General features: G+C 45.9%; 1 protein-coding gene across 1 annotated transcript; it reads left to right on the plus strand.

The window, feature by feature from the left end:
* The first annotated feature begins 4,200 nt into the window (after positions 1 to 4,200).
* LOC148383107 (janus kinase and microtubule-interacting protein 3-like) lies at positions 4,201 to 7,327 on the plus strand. The gene is made up of 12 exons (XM_088358583.1): positions 4,201 to 4,209; positions 4,346 to 4,450; positions 4,595 to 4,708; positions 4,864 to 4,906; positions 5,130 to 5,192; positions 5,279 to 5,377; positions 5,463 to 5,696; positions 5,817 to 5,882; positions 5,944 to 6,012; positions 6,089 to 6,166; positions 6,223 to 6,456; positions 6,536 to 7,327. The coding sequence occupies exons 6-12, from the start codon at positions 5,288 to 5,290 to the stop codon at positions 6,650 to 6,652; spliced, it is 888 nt and encodes a 295-aa protein (XP_088214709.1). The 5' UTR covers positions 4,201 to 4,209; positions 4,346 to 4,450; positions 4,595 to 4,708; positions 4,864 to 4,906; positions 5,130 to 5,192; positions 5,279 to 5,287; the 3' UTR covers positions 6,653 to 7,327.
* Positions 7,328 to 13,373: the final 6,046 nt, after the last annotated feature.

Raw genomic sequence — 13,373 nt, forward strand, 5'->3', positions numbered from 1 at the left:
GGACGCCATCTCCTCCGTTCTTCACCTGAGCCTGGCTCACCTGGAGGAGAAGAACACCCATGTGCGGAGGCTGTTCCTGGACTTCAGCTCAGCGTTTAACACCATCATCCCACAGCATCTGGTAGGAAAATTGGAACACCTGGGCTTCAACACCCCCCTTCGCAACTGGCTGCTAGACTTCCTCACCAACAGACCTCAGTCAGTCCGGGTCGGACAGAACACCTCTGATGTCATCACCCTCAGCACAGGCTCCCTTCAGGGCTGCGTCCTGAGCCCCCTGCTGTGCACCCTGATGACACACGACTGCGTCCTCAGGTTCACCACCAATCACATCGTGAAGTCAGCAGACGACACAACGGTGGTGGGGCTCATCAGAGACAACAACGACCTGGACTACAGAGAGGAGGTGGAGCAGCTGGTGGGCTGGTGCAGAGAAAACAGCCTGATCCTGAATGAGGAGAAGATGAAGGAGATCATCGTCGACTTCAGGAAAAAACAGCCTCACCACGCTCCACTGATCATCAACAGCTCAGCTGTGGAGGTGGTCAGCACCACCAAATTCCTGGGGGTCCACATCACAGAAGACCTCACCTGGACTATGAACACTACGGCACTGGTCAAGAGGGCACAGAAGCGCTTGTACTTCCTGCGGAGGATGAGGAGAGCCCACCTGCCCCCACCCATCATGAGGACGTTCTACAGGAGCACCATAGAGAGCATTCTGACAAGCTGTCTCTCTGTGTGGTGTGGAGGCTGCACCGCCTCCGATTGGAAGAACGTGAGGAGAGTGGTGAGGACAGCAGAGAGGATCATAGGGGCTCCTCTTCCCTCCATTCAGGACATTTCATCTCAGCGCTGCATGTCCCGTGCCCGTAACATCATCAATGACCCATCACACCCCCACCATGGACTGTTCTCCCTGCTGCCCTCTGGGAAGAGGTTTGCAGCATCCGCTGCAGGTCCACCAGGTTCTGCAACAGCTTTTTCCCTGCTGTCATCAGACTGTTGAACACTAGAACTGTTGAGCTCTAAACTGAACTCTGCATCACACATTCACAGAACTGTACTTTATGACACTACGGACCTCTATCTTGCACTATGTCGCACTACCAACTTTACTGAACTTGTATAAACCCTTTAAATAGAAGTTTAATACATGGTTTAGCATTCCTCTGCACACTCTTGAATACTGTTTTGCCTACTTGCACTATTGCATAATTATCACTGCTGCACTTTATACTTATTTTTAATATATATATATATATATATATATATAGTATATATGTATATATATATATTTTCATAGGATATGTTACTTCTATTCAACTGCAATATCACTACTTTGTTGTAAGACGTATGCAACGGAATTTCGTTTTGTATGCACCATGTGCAGACAAGATGACAATAAAGTTTGTCTAAGTCTAAGTCATGTCAGGTCAGCTGTCTGGAGAGAGAGAGAAGTCAGGACCTGCGGGCGGAGCACCACCGTGCCACCGCCGCCATGACGGAACTCAAAAGCAAACTCCATGAGGAGAAGCAGAAAGAGTTAGCCATTACCAGGGAGACATTACTGCGGCAGCATGAAATGGAGCTGATGAGAGTGATCAAAATCAAAGATGGAGAGATCCAGCGACTGAATGCCTTGGTCCTCAGCCTGAGGGACGGCTCCATGGACAAGGTGATCCGCTCTATCCGTGTCTGACTATCCGCACGCCACGTCGGGCTTCGATGCGGCCGCTACCGTATTGTGTAGCTTGTCCCCAGTAAGCGTCGCGGCGCTCCGTTGCGGTCTCAACGGCCCGGTGTGGCGCAATGTCTGCTCAGGTGAGGAGGGGGGGCGCTTTGCTGGCGGAGGTGGAGGAGACGCGGCGGTGTCGGGAGACCGAGCGGTGTCGCCTCCACCAGGAGCGCGGAAGAAGCCCTGGCAGCGGCCCAGCAGGCCTGGCAGCCCCGAGCGGCCGAGCTCCGATCGGCTCATCACCAGCATCGGGAGGAGCTGAGCCGAACCAAGAGAGACTGCGAGAGGGAGATCCGCCGACTGGTAGGACTGATCAGATGCGCGGTGCGTGGCTATGTTCCCAATTTTTGACACCTAAGGCATTCTATTCTATTTCACAAGAAGAAAATGTCCGGTTGCTCGCTTCGCTTTTGTCACAGCAAAGGTGTTCTAGTCGATTCAAGAAAAAAATTGGCCGGTTGCTCTCTTTGTTTTTGTCACAATTCTGGCAAATGAGTTTGCCCGCCTGCCTGAGCGCTCCCCGTTTGTACATCCAGACGGATGAGATCAAGCTGAAAGACAGAGCGGTTAGTGTTTTGGATGAAGCCCTGGGGCCGGCCACGTCCACCGCCTTCAGCTGCAGACTCAGGCTGCCGAGCAGCAGATCGCTGCCCTGAGGGATTCCCAAAGGGCGGGCCTAAACTACCCTGGAAGTGGGGTCAACGCCGCTACTAGCAATCCTCTTCATTGCGTAAGCCACCTCATCACACACTTGCAGTACGCATGACTTAGTTCGTTGCTGGAGGAAGGTAGCACAAAAACAGTTTTGAACTTTGAACGAGTGCTTGTGTGTGTGTGTTGCGGGGCGTTTTCAGTCTCAGGAGGATCGGGACACGCGACGGTTTCATCTGAAAATCGCTGAGCTCAGCGCAGTCATCAGGAAACTGGAGGATCGAAACGCCCTGCTTTCTGAAGAGCGCAATGAACTGGTAATTTATTGACGGCACGCTTGAAGGTTTGCGCTACGTTTGATGCGCGCCATCCAGCGAGGCACCCATTGCGCTTGCTTATTAGTTGAGCGGCGCGGCGAGTCGGTTGCCTGGTAGATGTCTTTTATTGGGAGCCAAAGCCACGATTCCGTTCAAACCGATGCAAAAGGAATGGATACGTTCTGGCCCGCGTGTTGTGCGTCTTTCACATCCCGCACTTCATGCTTGCAGCTAAAGCGACTGAGAGAAACAGAAAGCCAGTTTCTGCCACTCCTGTACAAAAACAAACGCCTGAGCAGGAAGAATGAAGAACTCTCGCTGGTGCTGTGTCGCCTTGAAAACAAAGTGCGCTTTGTCACCCAGGAGAACGAGGAGATGGCAAGCTTGGTAAGTCGACGCGGACAACGGCGGCGTGCCAACAGAGTCCACTGCATTTGTGTTCCACAGAGAAGGCCTAGTTCGCTCAATGACCTGGACCGCGGTTGCGGCCAGCAGGACGGTGAAATGGAGTTCCTTCAAGTTGTGGAGCAGCGGCACATCATCGACGACTTGTCCAAGGTCTTCAGGCAGGCGACTCGGTGCACGTACGGCAGCGCCGCGCTCGCTCGCTGTCGCCAGGAAACCTTTTCCGTCCAAAGCTTGGCCGGCGGCCGCCATCCAAAAAATTGGCCCCTTAAATTCCGACCTTTCAAGCAGGAGCATTGTGCGCACGCGTTTGAACACGCTTTAGACTTGTTTTGCCGTTTTCAGCAGCTCAAAGCTCCCGTTTTGTCAGCGCCTTTGCCACTCGCTGTGCGCTGAAAACGACGGACTTGCCCGGCTGCTCAGCCCGTCAACCATGAGCCGCGAGCGCGACGTCATTGTCCGTAGGCAGCTAGTGGCAAAATGCACCCTGTTAGAGTTGCGCTCGCTCCAACTTATTTTGCAAGAACCACACGGGAGACAAGTAAGTTCTTTTGGACACCTGCAGGTGGAGAGTCCATCCGTTGTACGAATGAAGTCTGACTCTCGGCTCCTGCACGAGCATTTTAATTAAGAGAAACAGGGTGGGTGTAAGAGTGGATTGAATAGAGGAAGCCCTTGACCTCTAGTCAAAACATAGCAAGGGGTGTTTTACGACTTTGTGTAGGAAGGGATAAGCGATAGGGATAAATAAGGGATAAATAATATTAATTATTACAGGTCGCAGTCAAAGTCAAAGCAACACAATGATACGATAAAGATAATCTGGAAAACCCTGACACACCCTGTAGTTGTCACTTTTGGAAAAGACGAGCGTCCCTCCAATCATCGCCGGTGACGTGTTTTTCAGGCTCTGGAGACAGGAGCTCATGTCAGAAATGTCATTGTGAGTCGCGTTTGTTTCTGCGCCGGAGCCGTTCGTTCCCTTTGCATCCAAAGAATCTCAAAGGCGGATTATTTGTGTCGACAGGAGAGAGATTTGCTGCTACGATACCGACGTCGAGAATCTCTGAGGAGGAACAAAGCGTGAGGTCCTGCAAGGTGAGTCTGTTTGTTTGCGGCTGCTTGGTGTTGCGCAAGATGAAATGGCCTTTTTCTCGCTATCGTTCCTCTCGTCGATTCATCGTGAGGTGTCGCTTCAGTTTGTTCAGAGAGATGTTTGCTTCCGCGCCCGCAGGTCATCGAAACATTTTACGGCTACGACGAAGACGTGTTGGTGGACTCGGACGGATCGTCCTTGTCTTTTCACACCGACAGAACCCCCGACACGGAACCCGAAGAGGTAGCCCGCCATTTCTGCCAGCGTATTGGCACCAAACATTCCTCTTCAGCCTGGAATCGGACTCGTCTTTGCGTCGCGGGTGCTTTGTCGCCGGTCTGACTGATTCTGGTACTAGTGCTGTGTTGCATTGGTGTGTGCATGAAGAGGCGGAGCTTCGCTACCGCCAGCTGACGCAAGAATATCAAGCACTGCAACGAGCCTACGCTCTGCTAGCCCAGACCAGCGAAAGGGGACTACGACGCCGAGAAGGAGATCAAGGTGGCGCCCCTTCCCGCAACCCCCGGCCGGGTCGCAGCCTCCCCGTTCTCACCCAGCCTCGGGTGTTCTCTGGTCTGAAAGGAGGAGGAGGAGCCTCCCTCCTCCTCCTTTCAGACCAGAGAAAAGCTGATGGTAGAAATGGGTCACTATCAAAGCAGAGTAGCAGATCTGGAGTCAGCGCTGAAGCAACAAGGACAGGTAAGCTCATCAATGAGCACACCTTTTTCTCAGACAAAATAGCTACATTCTTCAGTCACTCATCCGTCTGGCATTACTGGACCAACCCCCCCCCCCCCCCCCCCCCCCGAACGTGGCTGGGAAAATGCGGAGAAAAGCAAATGTCATTTTCCAGTCAACCAAAGAATTTGTGGATGAAAATGACACAACATTCCAAAGCTGTCCACGCGTTTGTCTCTTCTAGAATGTCAAGTGGGTGGAGGAGAAGCAGCTGCTGCGTCAGAGCAATCAGCAGTTGGCCGAAAAGGTGACGGAAAGAAAGGCGCTGGGCGGAGTCGCTTGGCGTCACACCTGTCGGGAAGCCCCGCAGATGAGGTCTGACTGTCTTTTCAGGTCAGGCGGATGGAGGCGGAAGAAGCGCGTCTGAAAGAGCACATCCAGGATATCCGAGACCAAAACGAACTGCTTGAGTTCCGCATCCTGGAGCTGGAGGTGGGAAGACTCGCACAAGCGTGTTGAGGCCAGAGATGTGACGGACGGACGGACGGACGGACGGATGCATGCCTCTGCCTTTCAGGAGAGGGAGTGGCGCTCCCCCGTCTTGAAGTTTCTGCAAGTCCGTTTCCCAGACGGCCTCAGCCCTTTGCAGATCTACTGCGAGGCCGAGGGCGTGAGCGTACGTAAGGCGTCCCTCGCAACCCTAACCTTAACCCGAGGTCCCAGAACACCTTACATTGCTCCTTGCGCCTTTCCCCCGGACATCGTCATCAGTGATCTGATGAAGAAGCTGGACATCCTGGGCTATAACGCCGTAAGTGTATGTCGAACTCCTTATGTTCGCACTCCACGAGACTCGGCGGCTCAAATGTGACTTTTGGAAGGCTTTGCGCTGAAAGAAGCTTGTTGACGCTGTGCCTTTGGGCTCTTGCAGAATCTCACCAACGAGGAGCAGGTGGTCGTGATTCACGCCAGGACCCTTCTCACCCTAGCCGAGAAGGTAACGCGCACGTCCACGCACGCTCTCGCATTCTGCTTATGTGACAGCAGCCTTTCCTCAGTGGTTAGAATACATCAAAGTGACCAAGTCAGCACTTCAACAGAAGATGTTGGACATTGAAAGTGAGAAGGTAGACAGACACGCGACATCAGCCAAGGGGAACTCCGGCAATGTGCCCCAACAATTCTGACCTTGAGCTGTGCTAGGATATGTTCTGCAAGCAGAAGGGCTACCTGGATGAAGAGTTGGACTTCAGGAAGTGTTCCATGGACCAGGCTCATAAGGTAAGCCGCCCTCAAATCTCCCGCCGGACCACTGATGGACGAGGATTGCGGCCCAGAGGATCCTGGAGCTGGAGGCCATGTTGTACGAGGCGCTACCGCAGCGGGACTGCCCCGCCACGGACGGCGAAAAAGCCAGCCACGCTGGCGTGAATGACGTGCTGACGGCGGATCAGAGAGAAGAGCTTAGGAGCGCCGTGGACCAATGGAAGCGAGCCCTGATGTGCGAGTTGAGGGAGCGCGACGCTTGCATCCTCCAAGAGAGAATGGATCTGCTGCACAGCGCGCAACAGGTAAGGGCCCAAAGCCAGCCCGGCACTTACTTGCACGCTTACTGGCTTTTGAATGCCACTTTCCATTTGTCCGTCCTAGAGGAACAAAGAGCTGAAAGAATTCATCGAAGCTCAGAAGAGACAAATCAAACAATTGGAGGAGAAGTTTCTGTTTCTCTTTCTATTCTTCTCCTTGGCCTTCATTCTGTGGCCCTAACACCAGCTGGTGAGTGAGCTCCAGCGGCACCGCACTCGACACCTCCGATACACTGCCAGCCGGTCTCAGACGTTGGCAGACGCTCCGATGCCAACGTATACCCCCCGCCACGGTGACAGAGGCACCGCGTCACACCGGCGCTCATCCAATCAGAAGGCAGGAAAAGCAAATTCACATGCAGGGCACTTTTGAACCAGAAGAGAGCGCCACAAAAAACGGTTGTTGCCCCAAACGCGCACTAAAAAGGGTCAGAATAACAAGAGTCCCACTGGCCAGCCGGGGCCACCCGTCCAGCTGTTTCTTCAGGGGGGAAAAAAATTGGAGTCACCGGTGAGTACATTTTGCATTTAGCTCTGCTTTTCTGCTTCTGTCTTCAAGTGTGTGGCATCCTGCGATCAAAGAGTCAGCCAACCCCAAAGCGGTTGACCTCAACGTCCCACCACCATGCCTACCAGAGCAGGTGACGTGATGCTTTGGACATCCTTCCGTCTCAGATGCCCAAAAGTACTCTTTGCCACATCTGCGGCAATACGGTGTCTTTTCAAAGGTGCAAATAAATCCAGCGTGGGCGGAACACGCACGTCTTCGGTTTTTCCCGCTTTGTTTGTGTGACAGCTGTTGTGAAAATTTTATACAAATAAAGTTGTATAGTACAGGTTTGGCCAAGCCGCAACTCCCGAACCGCATGCGGCTCTTTTATGTTCATATCAACATTTGTGTGTGTGTGTGTGTGTGTGTGGGGGGGGGGGGGGGGGGGGTTGTGCGTGTTGGCTTCACTTGAGTTCAATTTGGTATTTTGGTCAAAAGCGCATGTGGTGAAATTCCACAAAGTAGGATGGGCAAACACATTTCTTTAAACTATGAGTGTCAATTGGGCTCTCGAAATGGCAGGGAAAAGATGCACAGCAAAACGAAAATACGTAGATGAACACAGGACGTTTTAATCAGAGTGGGAAAGTTTCTATTTTTTGTTGAACGTGATGGCAAACCATTCTGCCTGATATGTCAGACCTCAGCGCATTTCAAAGATTCAAATCTTCAGCGCCATGCACTTCAGCTCACTCCATGCTAACATTGATCAGGCGTCGAACCCGCATCATCATGCTTAAGAGGTGGCCATGCTAACCAGTGCGCCATTATGTCAACGCATAATAACTAAGTCTACTGGTCAAAACAGCGGTTACTATATGACGTCGCTACGTCGTGGTCACGTGACGCAGACAAGACGTCAATGGACGTGGGCAGAGTTAACTTGTTTAAAAGGGAGTAGGCAGAAGAAATATTTAATTTATTTAAATCTATTTTGAGTGCACACCATTATGCCAATGCATAACAACTGTAAATCTACTAAACAAAACAGCGGTTGCTATATGACATCTGCCACGTCGTGGTCACGTGACATACGTGACGTCGATGGGCGTAACTTTCGCCGGAATTCAAATCCGCGGGGAGAGTTAACTTGTTTAAAAGAGAGTGGGCAGAAGAATTATTTAATTTATTTAAATCTATTTGGTGTGTGCGCCATTATGTCAATGCATAACAACTGTAAGTCTACTAAACAAAACAGCGGTTGCTATTTGACGTCTGCCACGTCGTGGTCACGTGACGCGGACGTGACGTCGACGCCTACTTTACATCCCACCGATCACAGGACTCCTCGGCTGCATAACCGTGCCCCCTTCCCAACCAATCGGATTTGCTATACGCGAAAACGACGCCAATGGAAAGAGCTTCCGCCCAAATTTAAATCCGTGGGCGTGGCTCGCAGCAGGAAGTAGGAAAATGGCGGCGATGTTGACAAAGACACAGCGGATGGTAACATACGACTAACAAGAGAAATATTTTTATTTTCTGCTTGCAACTGGACCGTCCAGAGCGTACACGGTAAGTACAACTCATCGTTTTTAAAAAGAAGTACTTTTGTTGCCCTGAAAAGCGAGTGAGCGTGGCGTTTGTGGGGGACGTCGAATTTCGACGATTCTTTCTGGTCAACGGTTGTAAATGATTGTGTTGATTAAAAAAGAAAACTTGATGTAACTCTACTTTTAACTGCCGTTTCAGATAGATTTGGAATTGCATCACATCCAATTTTGCCTAGAGCGTACACGGTAAGTAACACTCGTTGTGTTTAAGGAGATTTACGTTTGTAATAGCAGAAGTGTAGCCGCGTTGCGTTGTACGTGTGAATGTTGGTCCGGGCGAAATGTTAATGTTTAATTTCATTCCTTTAGGTTCCACGGTGTTTGTTGGCTGCAAGTTTTCCACTGCAAGAAGAGGCTCATATCATTGACCAGGAGCGAGCTACAATGGTGAGTAGCCATAACATTTATGTTAAACACTTCCTATTTCATGTCTAACAGTACTTGATTTAACAAATAACCATAAATAAATACAGTGTGGGCACTGAAGTTAACATATGTGATTATACTGCCTAATCTGTCACCGAGTAGATTGTTGCAAAGTAATATAAGATCCAAAGTTGTAATTCAGAATAGTTTTCAAAAGAAGGCCATTAGAATTATATACAAGTCTGATTACCCTGAACAAGCTATTAATTAAATCACAAATTCTTCAATTCAAAGATTTGGTAGATTATCAGACAAATAATGTCTAACAGTAATTGATTTAACACATCACGATAAGTAGATTGAGTGTGGGCACTCTCAAGTTAACATATGTGATTATACTGCCTAATCTGTTACAGAGTATGTTGTTGCCAAGTAATGTAGAATAGATCCAAAGTAGTAATCCAGAATAGTTTTGAAGAGGCCATTAGAATGATAAACAAATCTGATTACCTTGAACATAATAACAAGCTAAGTGTTTAATATGTCCTATGAAGTCAAAATTGGGCACCATCATGTGGTGAAATTTGGAATTGCATCACATCCAATTTTGCCTGGGAACAAACAGATTACATAAATCTTAGTTTTGAATAAGCCACTCCTTCTCAAACAAGTAAACTCTGCCCATTTTGCGCAGTAGATGTTCTGTTAATATCTAGTATTTATACAAAGTCATAATTTAAATTGCTTTCAACCTTCATTCATCGGTTCAACCAACATTACTCGCTCTTATTACCAACTTGTATTGATTTAACTAAGCGTTTAATACTTCCTATCAGGTCTCAAATCGAGATTTGGCAAAATACAATTTCAGCAAATCCAATTTTGCCAGGGAACAAAAATAGATTAAATAAACTAAATAAGTCCTCTTCCCATTAAATAAATCAGAAAAGTCTGTCTTGTAACCAGTCCTCTTCAAACAAGTAAAGTCTGCCCATTTTGTGCCGTAGATTTTGTGTCTATGCCTAGTATTTAAACAAAATCATAATTTAAACGACTTCTTTCCTTCATTCACTTTGGAAATTTGGAATTGCAGCAAATCGAATTTTGGCAGGGAACAAAAATAGATCAATTAAACTAAATAAGTCTTCTTCCCATTAAATAAATTAAAAAAGTCTGTCTTGTAACCAGTCCTTTTCAAACAAGTAAAGTCTGCCCATTTTGTGCCGTCGATTTTGTGTTAATGCCTAGTATTTATACAAAATCATAATTTAAAGGACTTCATTCCTTCATTCACTTTGGAAATTTGGAATTGCAGCACATCAAATTTTGCCTGGGAAGAAAAGTAGATTAAATAAATTTAATAAGTCTTACTACTTCCCATTAAATAAATTAAATACGTCTTACTTGTTCCCACTCCTTTTCAAAACAGTAGTTTAAAACGAGGGCCCTTCACTCAATCTTTAACCTCAACCCCGCACGTTGTGTTGTATCTGTGAATGTTGGTTGTGGCCAAATGATAGTTTTCTTTCATTCGTTTAGGTTCCAAGAAAACTTGATGTAACTCTACTTTTAACTGCCGTTTCAGATAAGCGGGTATTACGTCGCAGTCAAATGCCGCGGATATGACGTAATTGCCCGAACCTCCGCCAAAATTCAAATCTGTTGGCGCGATGGCCGTGAGCCACTGAGCAGCGACGATTATCAACAGAAATATCTTTATTTTCTGCTTGCAACTGGACCGTCTAGAGCGTACACGGTAAGTAACACTCATTGTGTTTAAGGAGATTTACGTTTGTAATAGCAGAAGTGTAGCCGCGTTGCGTTGTACGTGTGAAAATTGGTCGAGGCGAAATGTTAATGTTTAATTTCATTCCTTTAGGTTCCACGGTGTTTGTTGGCTGCAAGTTTTCCACTGCAAGAAGAGGCTCGTATCATTGACCAGGAGCGAGCTACAATGGTGAGTAGCCATAACATTTATGTTAAACACTTCCTATTTCATGTCTAACAGTACTTGATTTAACAAATAACCATAAATAAATACAGTGTGGGCACTGAAGTTAACATATGTGATTATACTGCCTAATCTGTCACGGAGTAGATTGTTGCAAAGTAATATAAGATCCAAAGTTGTAATTCAGAATAGTTTTCAAAAGAAGGCCATTAGAATTATATACAAGTCTGATTACCCTGAACAAGCTATTAATTAAATCACAAATTCTTCAATTCAAAGATTTGGTAGATTATCAGACAAATAATGTCTAACAGTAATTGATTTAACACATCACGATAAGTAGATTGAGTGTGGGCACTCTCAAGTTAACATATGTGATTATACTGCCTAATCTGTTACAGAGTATGTTGTTGCCAAGTAATGTAGAATAGATCCAAAGTAGTAATCCAGAATAGTTTTGAAGAGGCCATTAGAATGATAAACAAATCTGATTACCTTGAACATAATAACAAGCTAAGTGTTTAATATGTCCTATGAAGTCAAAATTGGGCACCATCATGTGGTGAAATTTGGAATTGCATCACATCCAATTTTGCCTGGGAACAAACAGATTACATAAATCTTAGTTTTGAATAAGCCACTCCTTCTCAAACAAGTAAACTCTGCCCATTTTGCGCAGTAGATGTTCTGTTAATATCTAGTATTTATACAAAGTCATAATTTAAATTGCTTTCAACCTTCATTCATCGGTTCAACCAACATTACTCGCTCTTATTACCAACTTGTATTGATTTAACTAAGCGTTTAATACTTCCTATCAGGTCTCAAATCGAGATTTGGCAAAATACAATTTCAGCAAATCCAATTTTGCCAGGGAACAAAAATAGATTAAATAAACTAAATAAGTCCTCTTCCCATTAAATAAATCAGAAAAGTCTGTCTTGTAACCAGTCCTCTTCAAACAAGTAAAGTCTGCCCATTTTGTGCCGTAGATTTTGTGTCTATGCCTAGTATTTAAACAAAATCATAATTTAAACGACTTCTTTCCTTCATTCACTTTGGAAATTTGGAATTGCAGCAAATCGAATTTTGGCAGGGAACAAAAATAGATCAATTAAACTAAATAAGTCTTCTTCCCATTAAATAAATTAAAAAAGTCTGTCTTGTAACCAGTCCTTTTCAAACAAGTAAAGTCTGCCCATTTTGTGCCGTCGATTTTGTGTTAATGCCTAGTATTTATACAAAATCATAATTTAAAGGACTTCATTCCTTCATTCACTTTGGAAATTTGGAATTGCAGCACATCAAATTTTGCCTGGGAAGAAAAGTAGATTAAATAAATTTAATAAGTCTTACTACTTCCCATTAAATAAATTAAATACGTCTTACTTGTTCCCACTCCTTTTCAAAACAGTAGTTTAAAACGAGGGCCCTTCACTCAATCTTTAACCCCAACCCCGCACGTTGTGTTGTATCTGTGAATGTTGGTTGTGGCCAAATGATAGTTTTCTTTCATTCGTTTAGGTTCCAAGAAAACTTGATGTAACTCTACTTTTAACTGCCGTTTCAGATAAGCGGGTATTACGTCGCAGTCATGTGCCGTGGATATGACGTAATTGCCCGAACCTCCGCCAAAATTCAAATCTGTTGGCGCGATGGCCGTGAGCCACTGAGCAGCGACGATTATCAACAGAAATATCTTTATTTTCTGCTTGCAACTGGACCGTCTAGAGCGTACACGGTAAGTAACACTCATTGTGTTTAAGGAGATTTACGTTTGTAATAGCAGAAGTGTAGCCGCGTTGCGTTGTACGTGTGAAAATTGGTCGAGGCGAAATGTTAATGTTTAATTTCATTCCTTTAGGTTCCACGGTGTTTGTTGGCTGCAAGTTTTCCACTGCAAGAAGAGGCTCGTATCATTGACCAGGAGCGAGCTACAATGGTGAGTAGCCATAACATTTATGTTAAACACTTCCTATTTCATGTCTAACAGTACTTGATTTAACAAATAACCATAAATAAATACAGTGTGGGCACTGAAGTTAACATATGTGATTATACTGCCTAATCTGTCACGGAGTAGATTGTTGCAAAGTAATATAAGATCCAAAGTTGTAATTCAGAATAGTTTTCAAAAGAAGGCCATTAGAATTATATACAAGTCTGATTACCCTTAACATAACAACAAGCTATTAATTAAATCACAAATTCTTCAATTCAAAGATTTGGTAGATTATCAGACAAATAATGTCTAACAGTAATTGATTTAACACATCACGATAAGTAGATTGAGTGTGGGCACTCTCAAGTTAACAGATATGATTATACTGCCTAATCTGTTACAGAGTATGTTGTTGCCAAGTAATGTAGAATAGATCCAAAGTAGTAATCCAGAATAGTTTTGAAGAGGCCATTAGAATAATAAACAAATCTGATTACCTTGAACATAATAACAAGCTAAGTGTTTAATATGTCCTATGAA

The sequence above is a fragment of the Syngnathus floridae genome, chromosome 17 (assembly GCF_059516105.1).
Source record: "Syngnathus floridae isolate MCC-2025c chromosome 17, RoL_Sflo_1.0, whole genome shotgun sequence".
Lineage (NCBI taxonomy): Eukaryota > Metazoa > Chordata > Actinopteri > Syngnathiformes > Syngnathidae > Syngnathus > Syngnathus floridae.

What these genes read in the sequence shown, in the direction of transcription:
- LOC148383107 (XM_088358583.1), top strand. Translation starts at nt 5,288, where the DNA reads ATGGAGGCGGAAGAAGCGCGTCTGAAAGAGCACATCCAGGATATCCGA. An exon ending in TCCGCATCCTGGAGCTGGAG is followed by an intron (nt 5,378 to 5,462) that starts GTGGGAAGACTC and finishes TCTGCCTTTCAG; the next exon opens with GAGAGGGAGTGGCGCTCCCC. An exon ending in CCATGGACCAGGCTCATAAG is followed by an intron (nt 6,167 to 6,222) that starts GTAAGCCGCCCT and finishes ATTGCGGCCCAG; the next exon opens with AGGATCCTGGAGCTGGAGGC.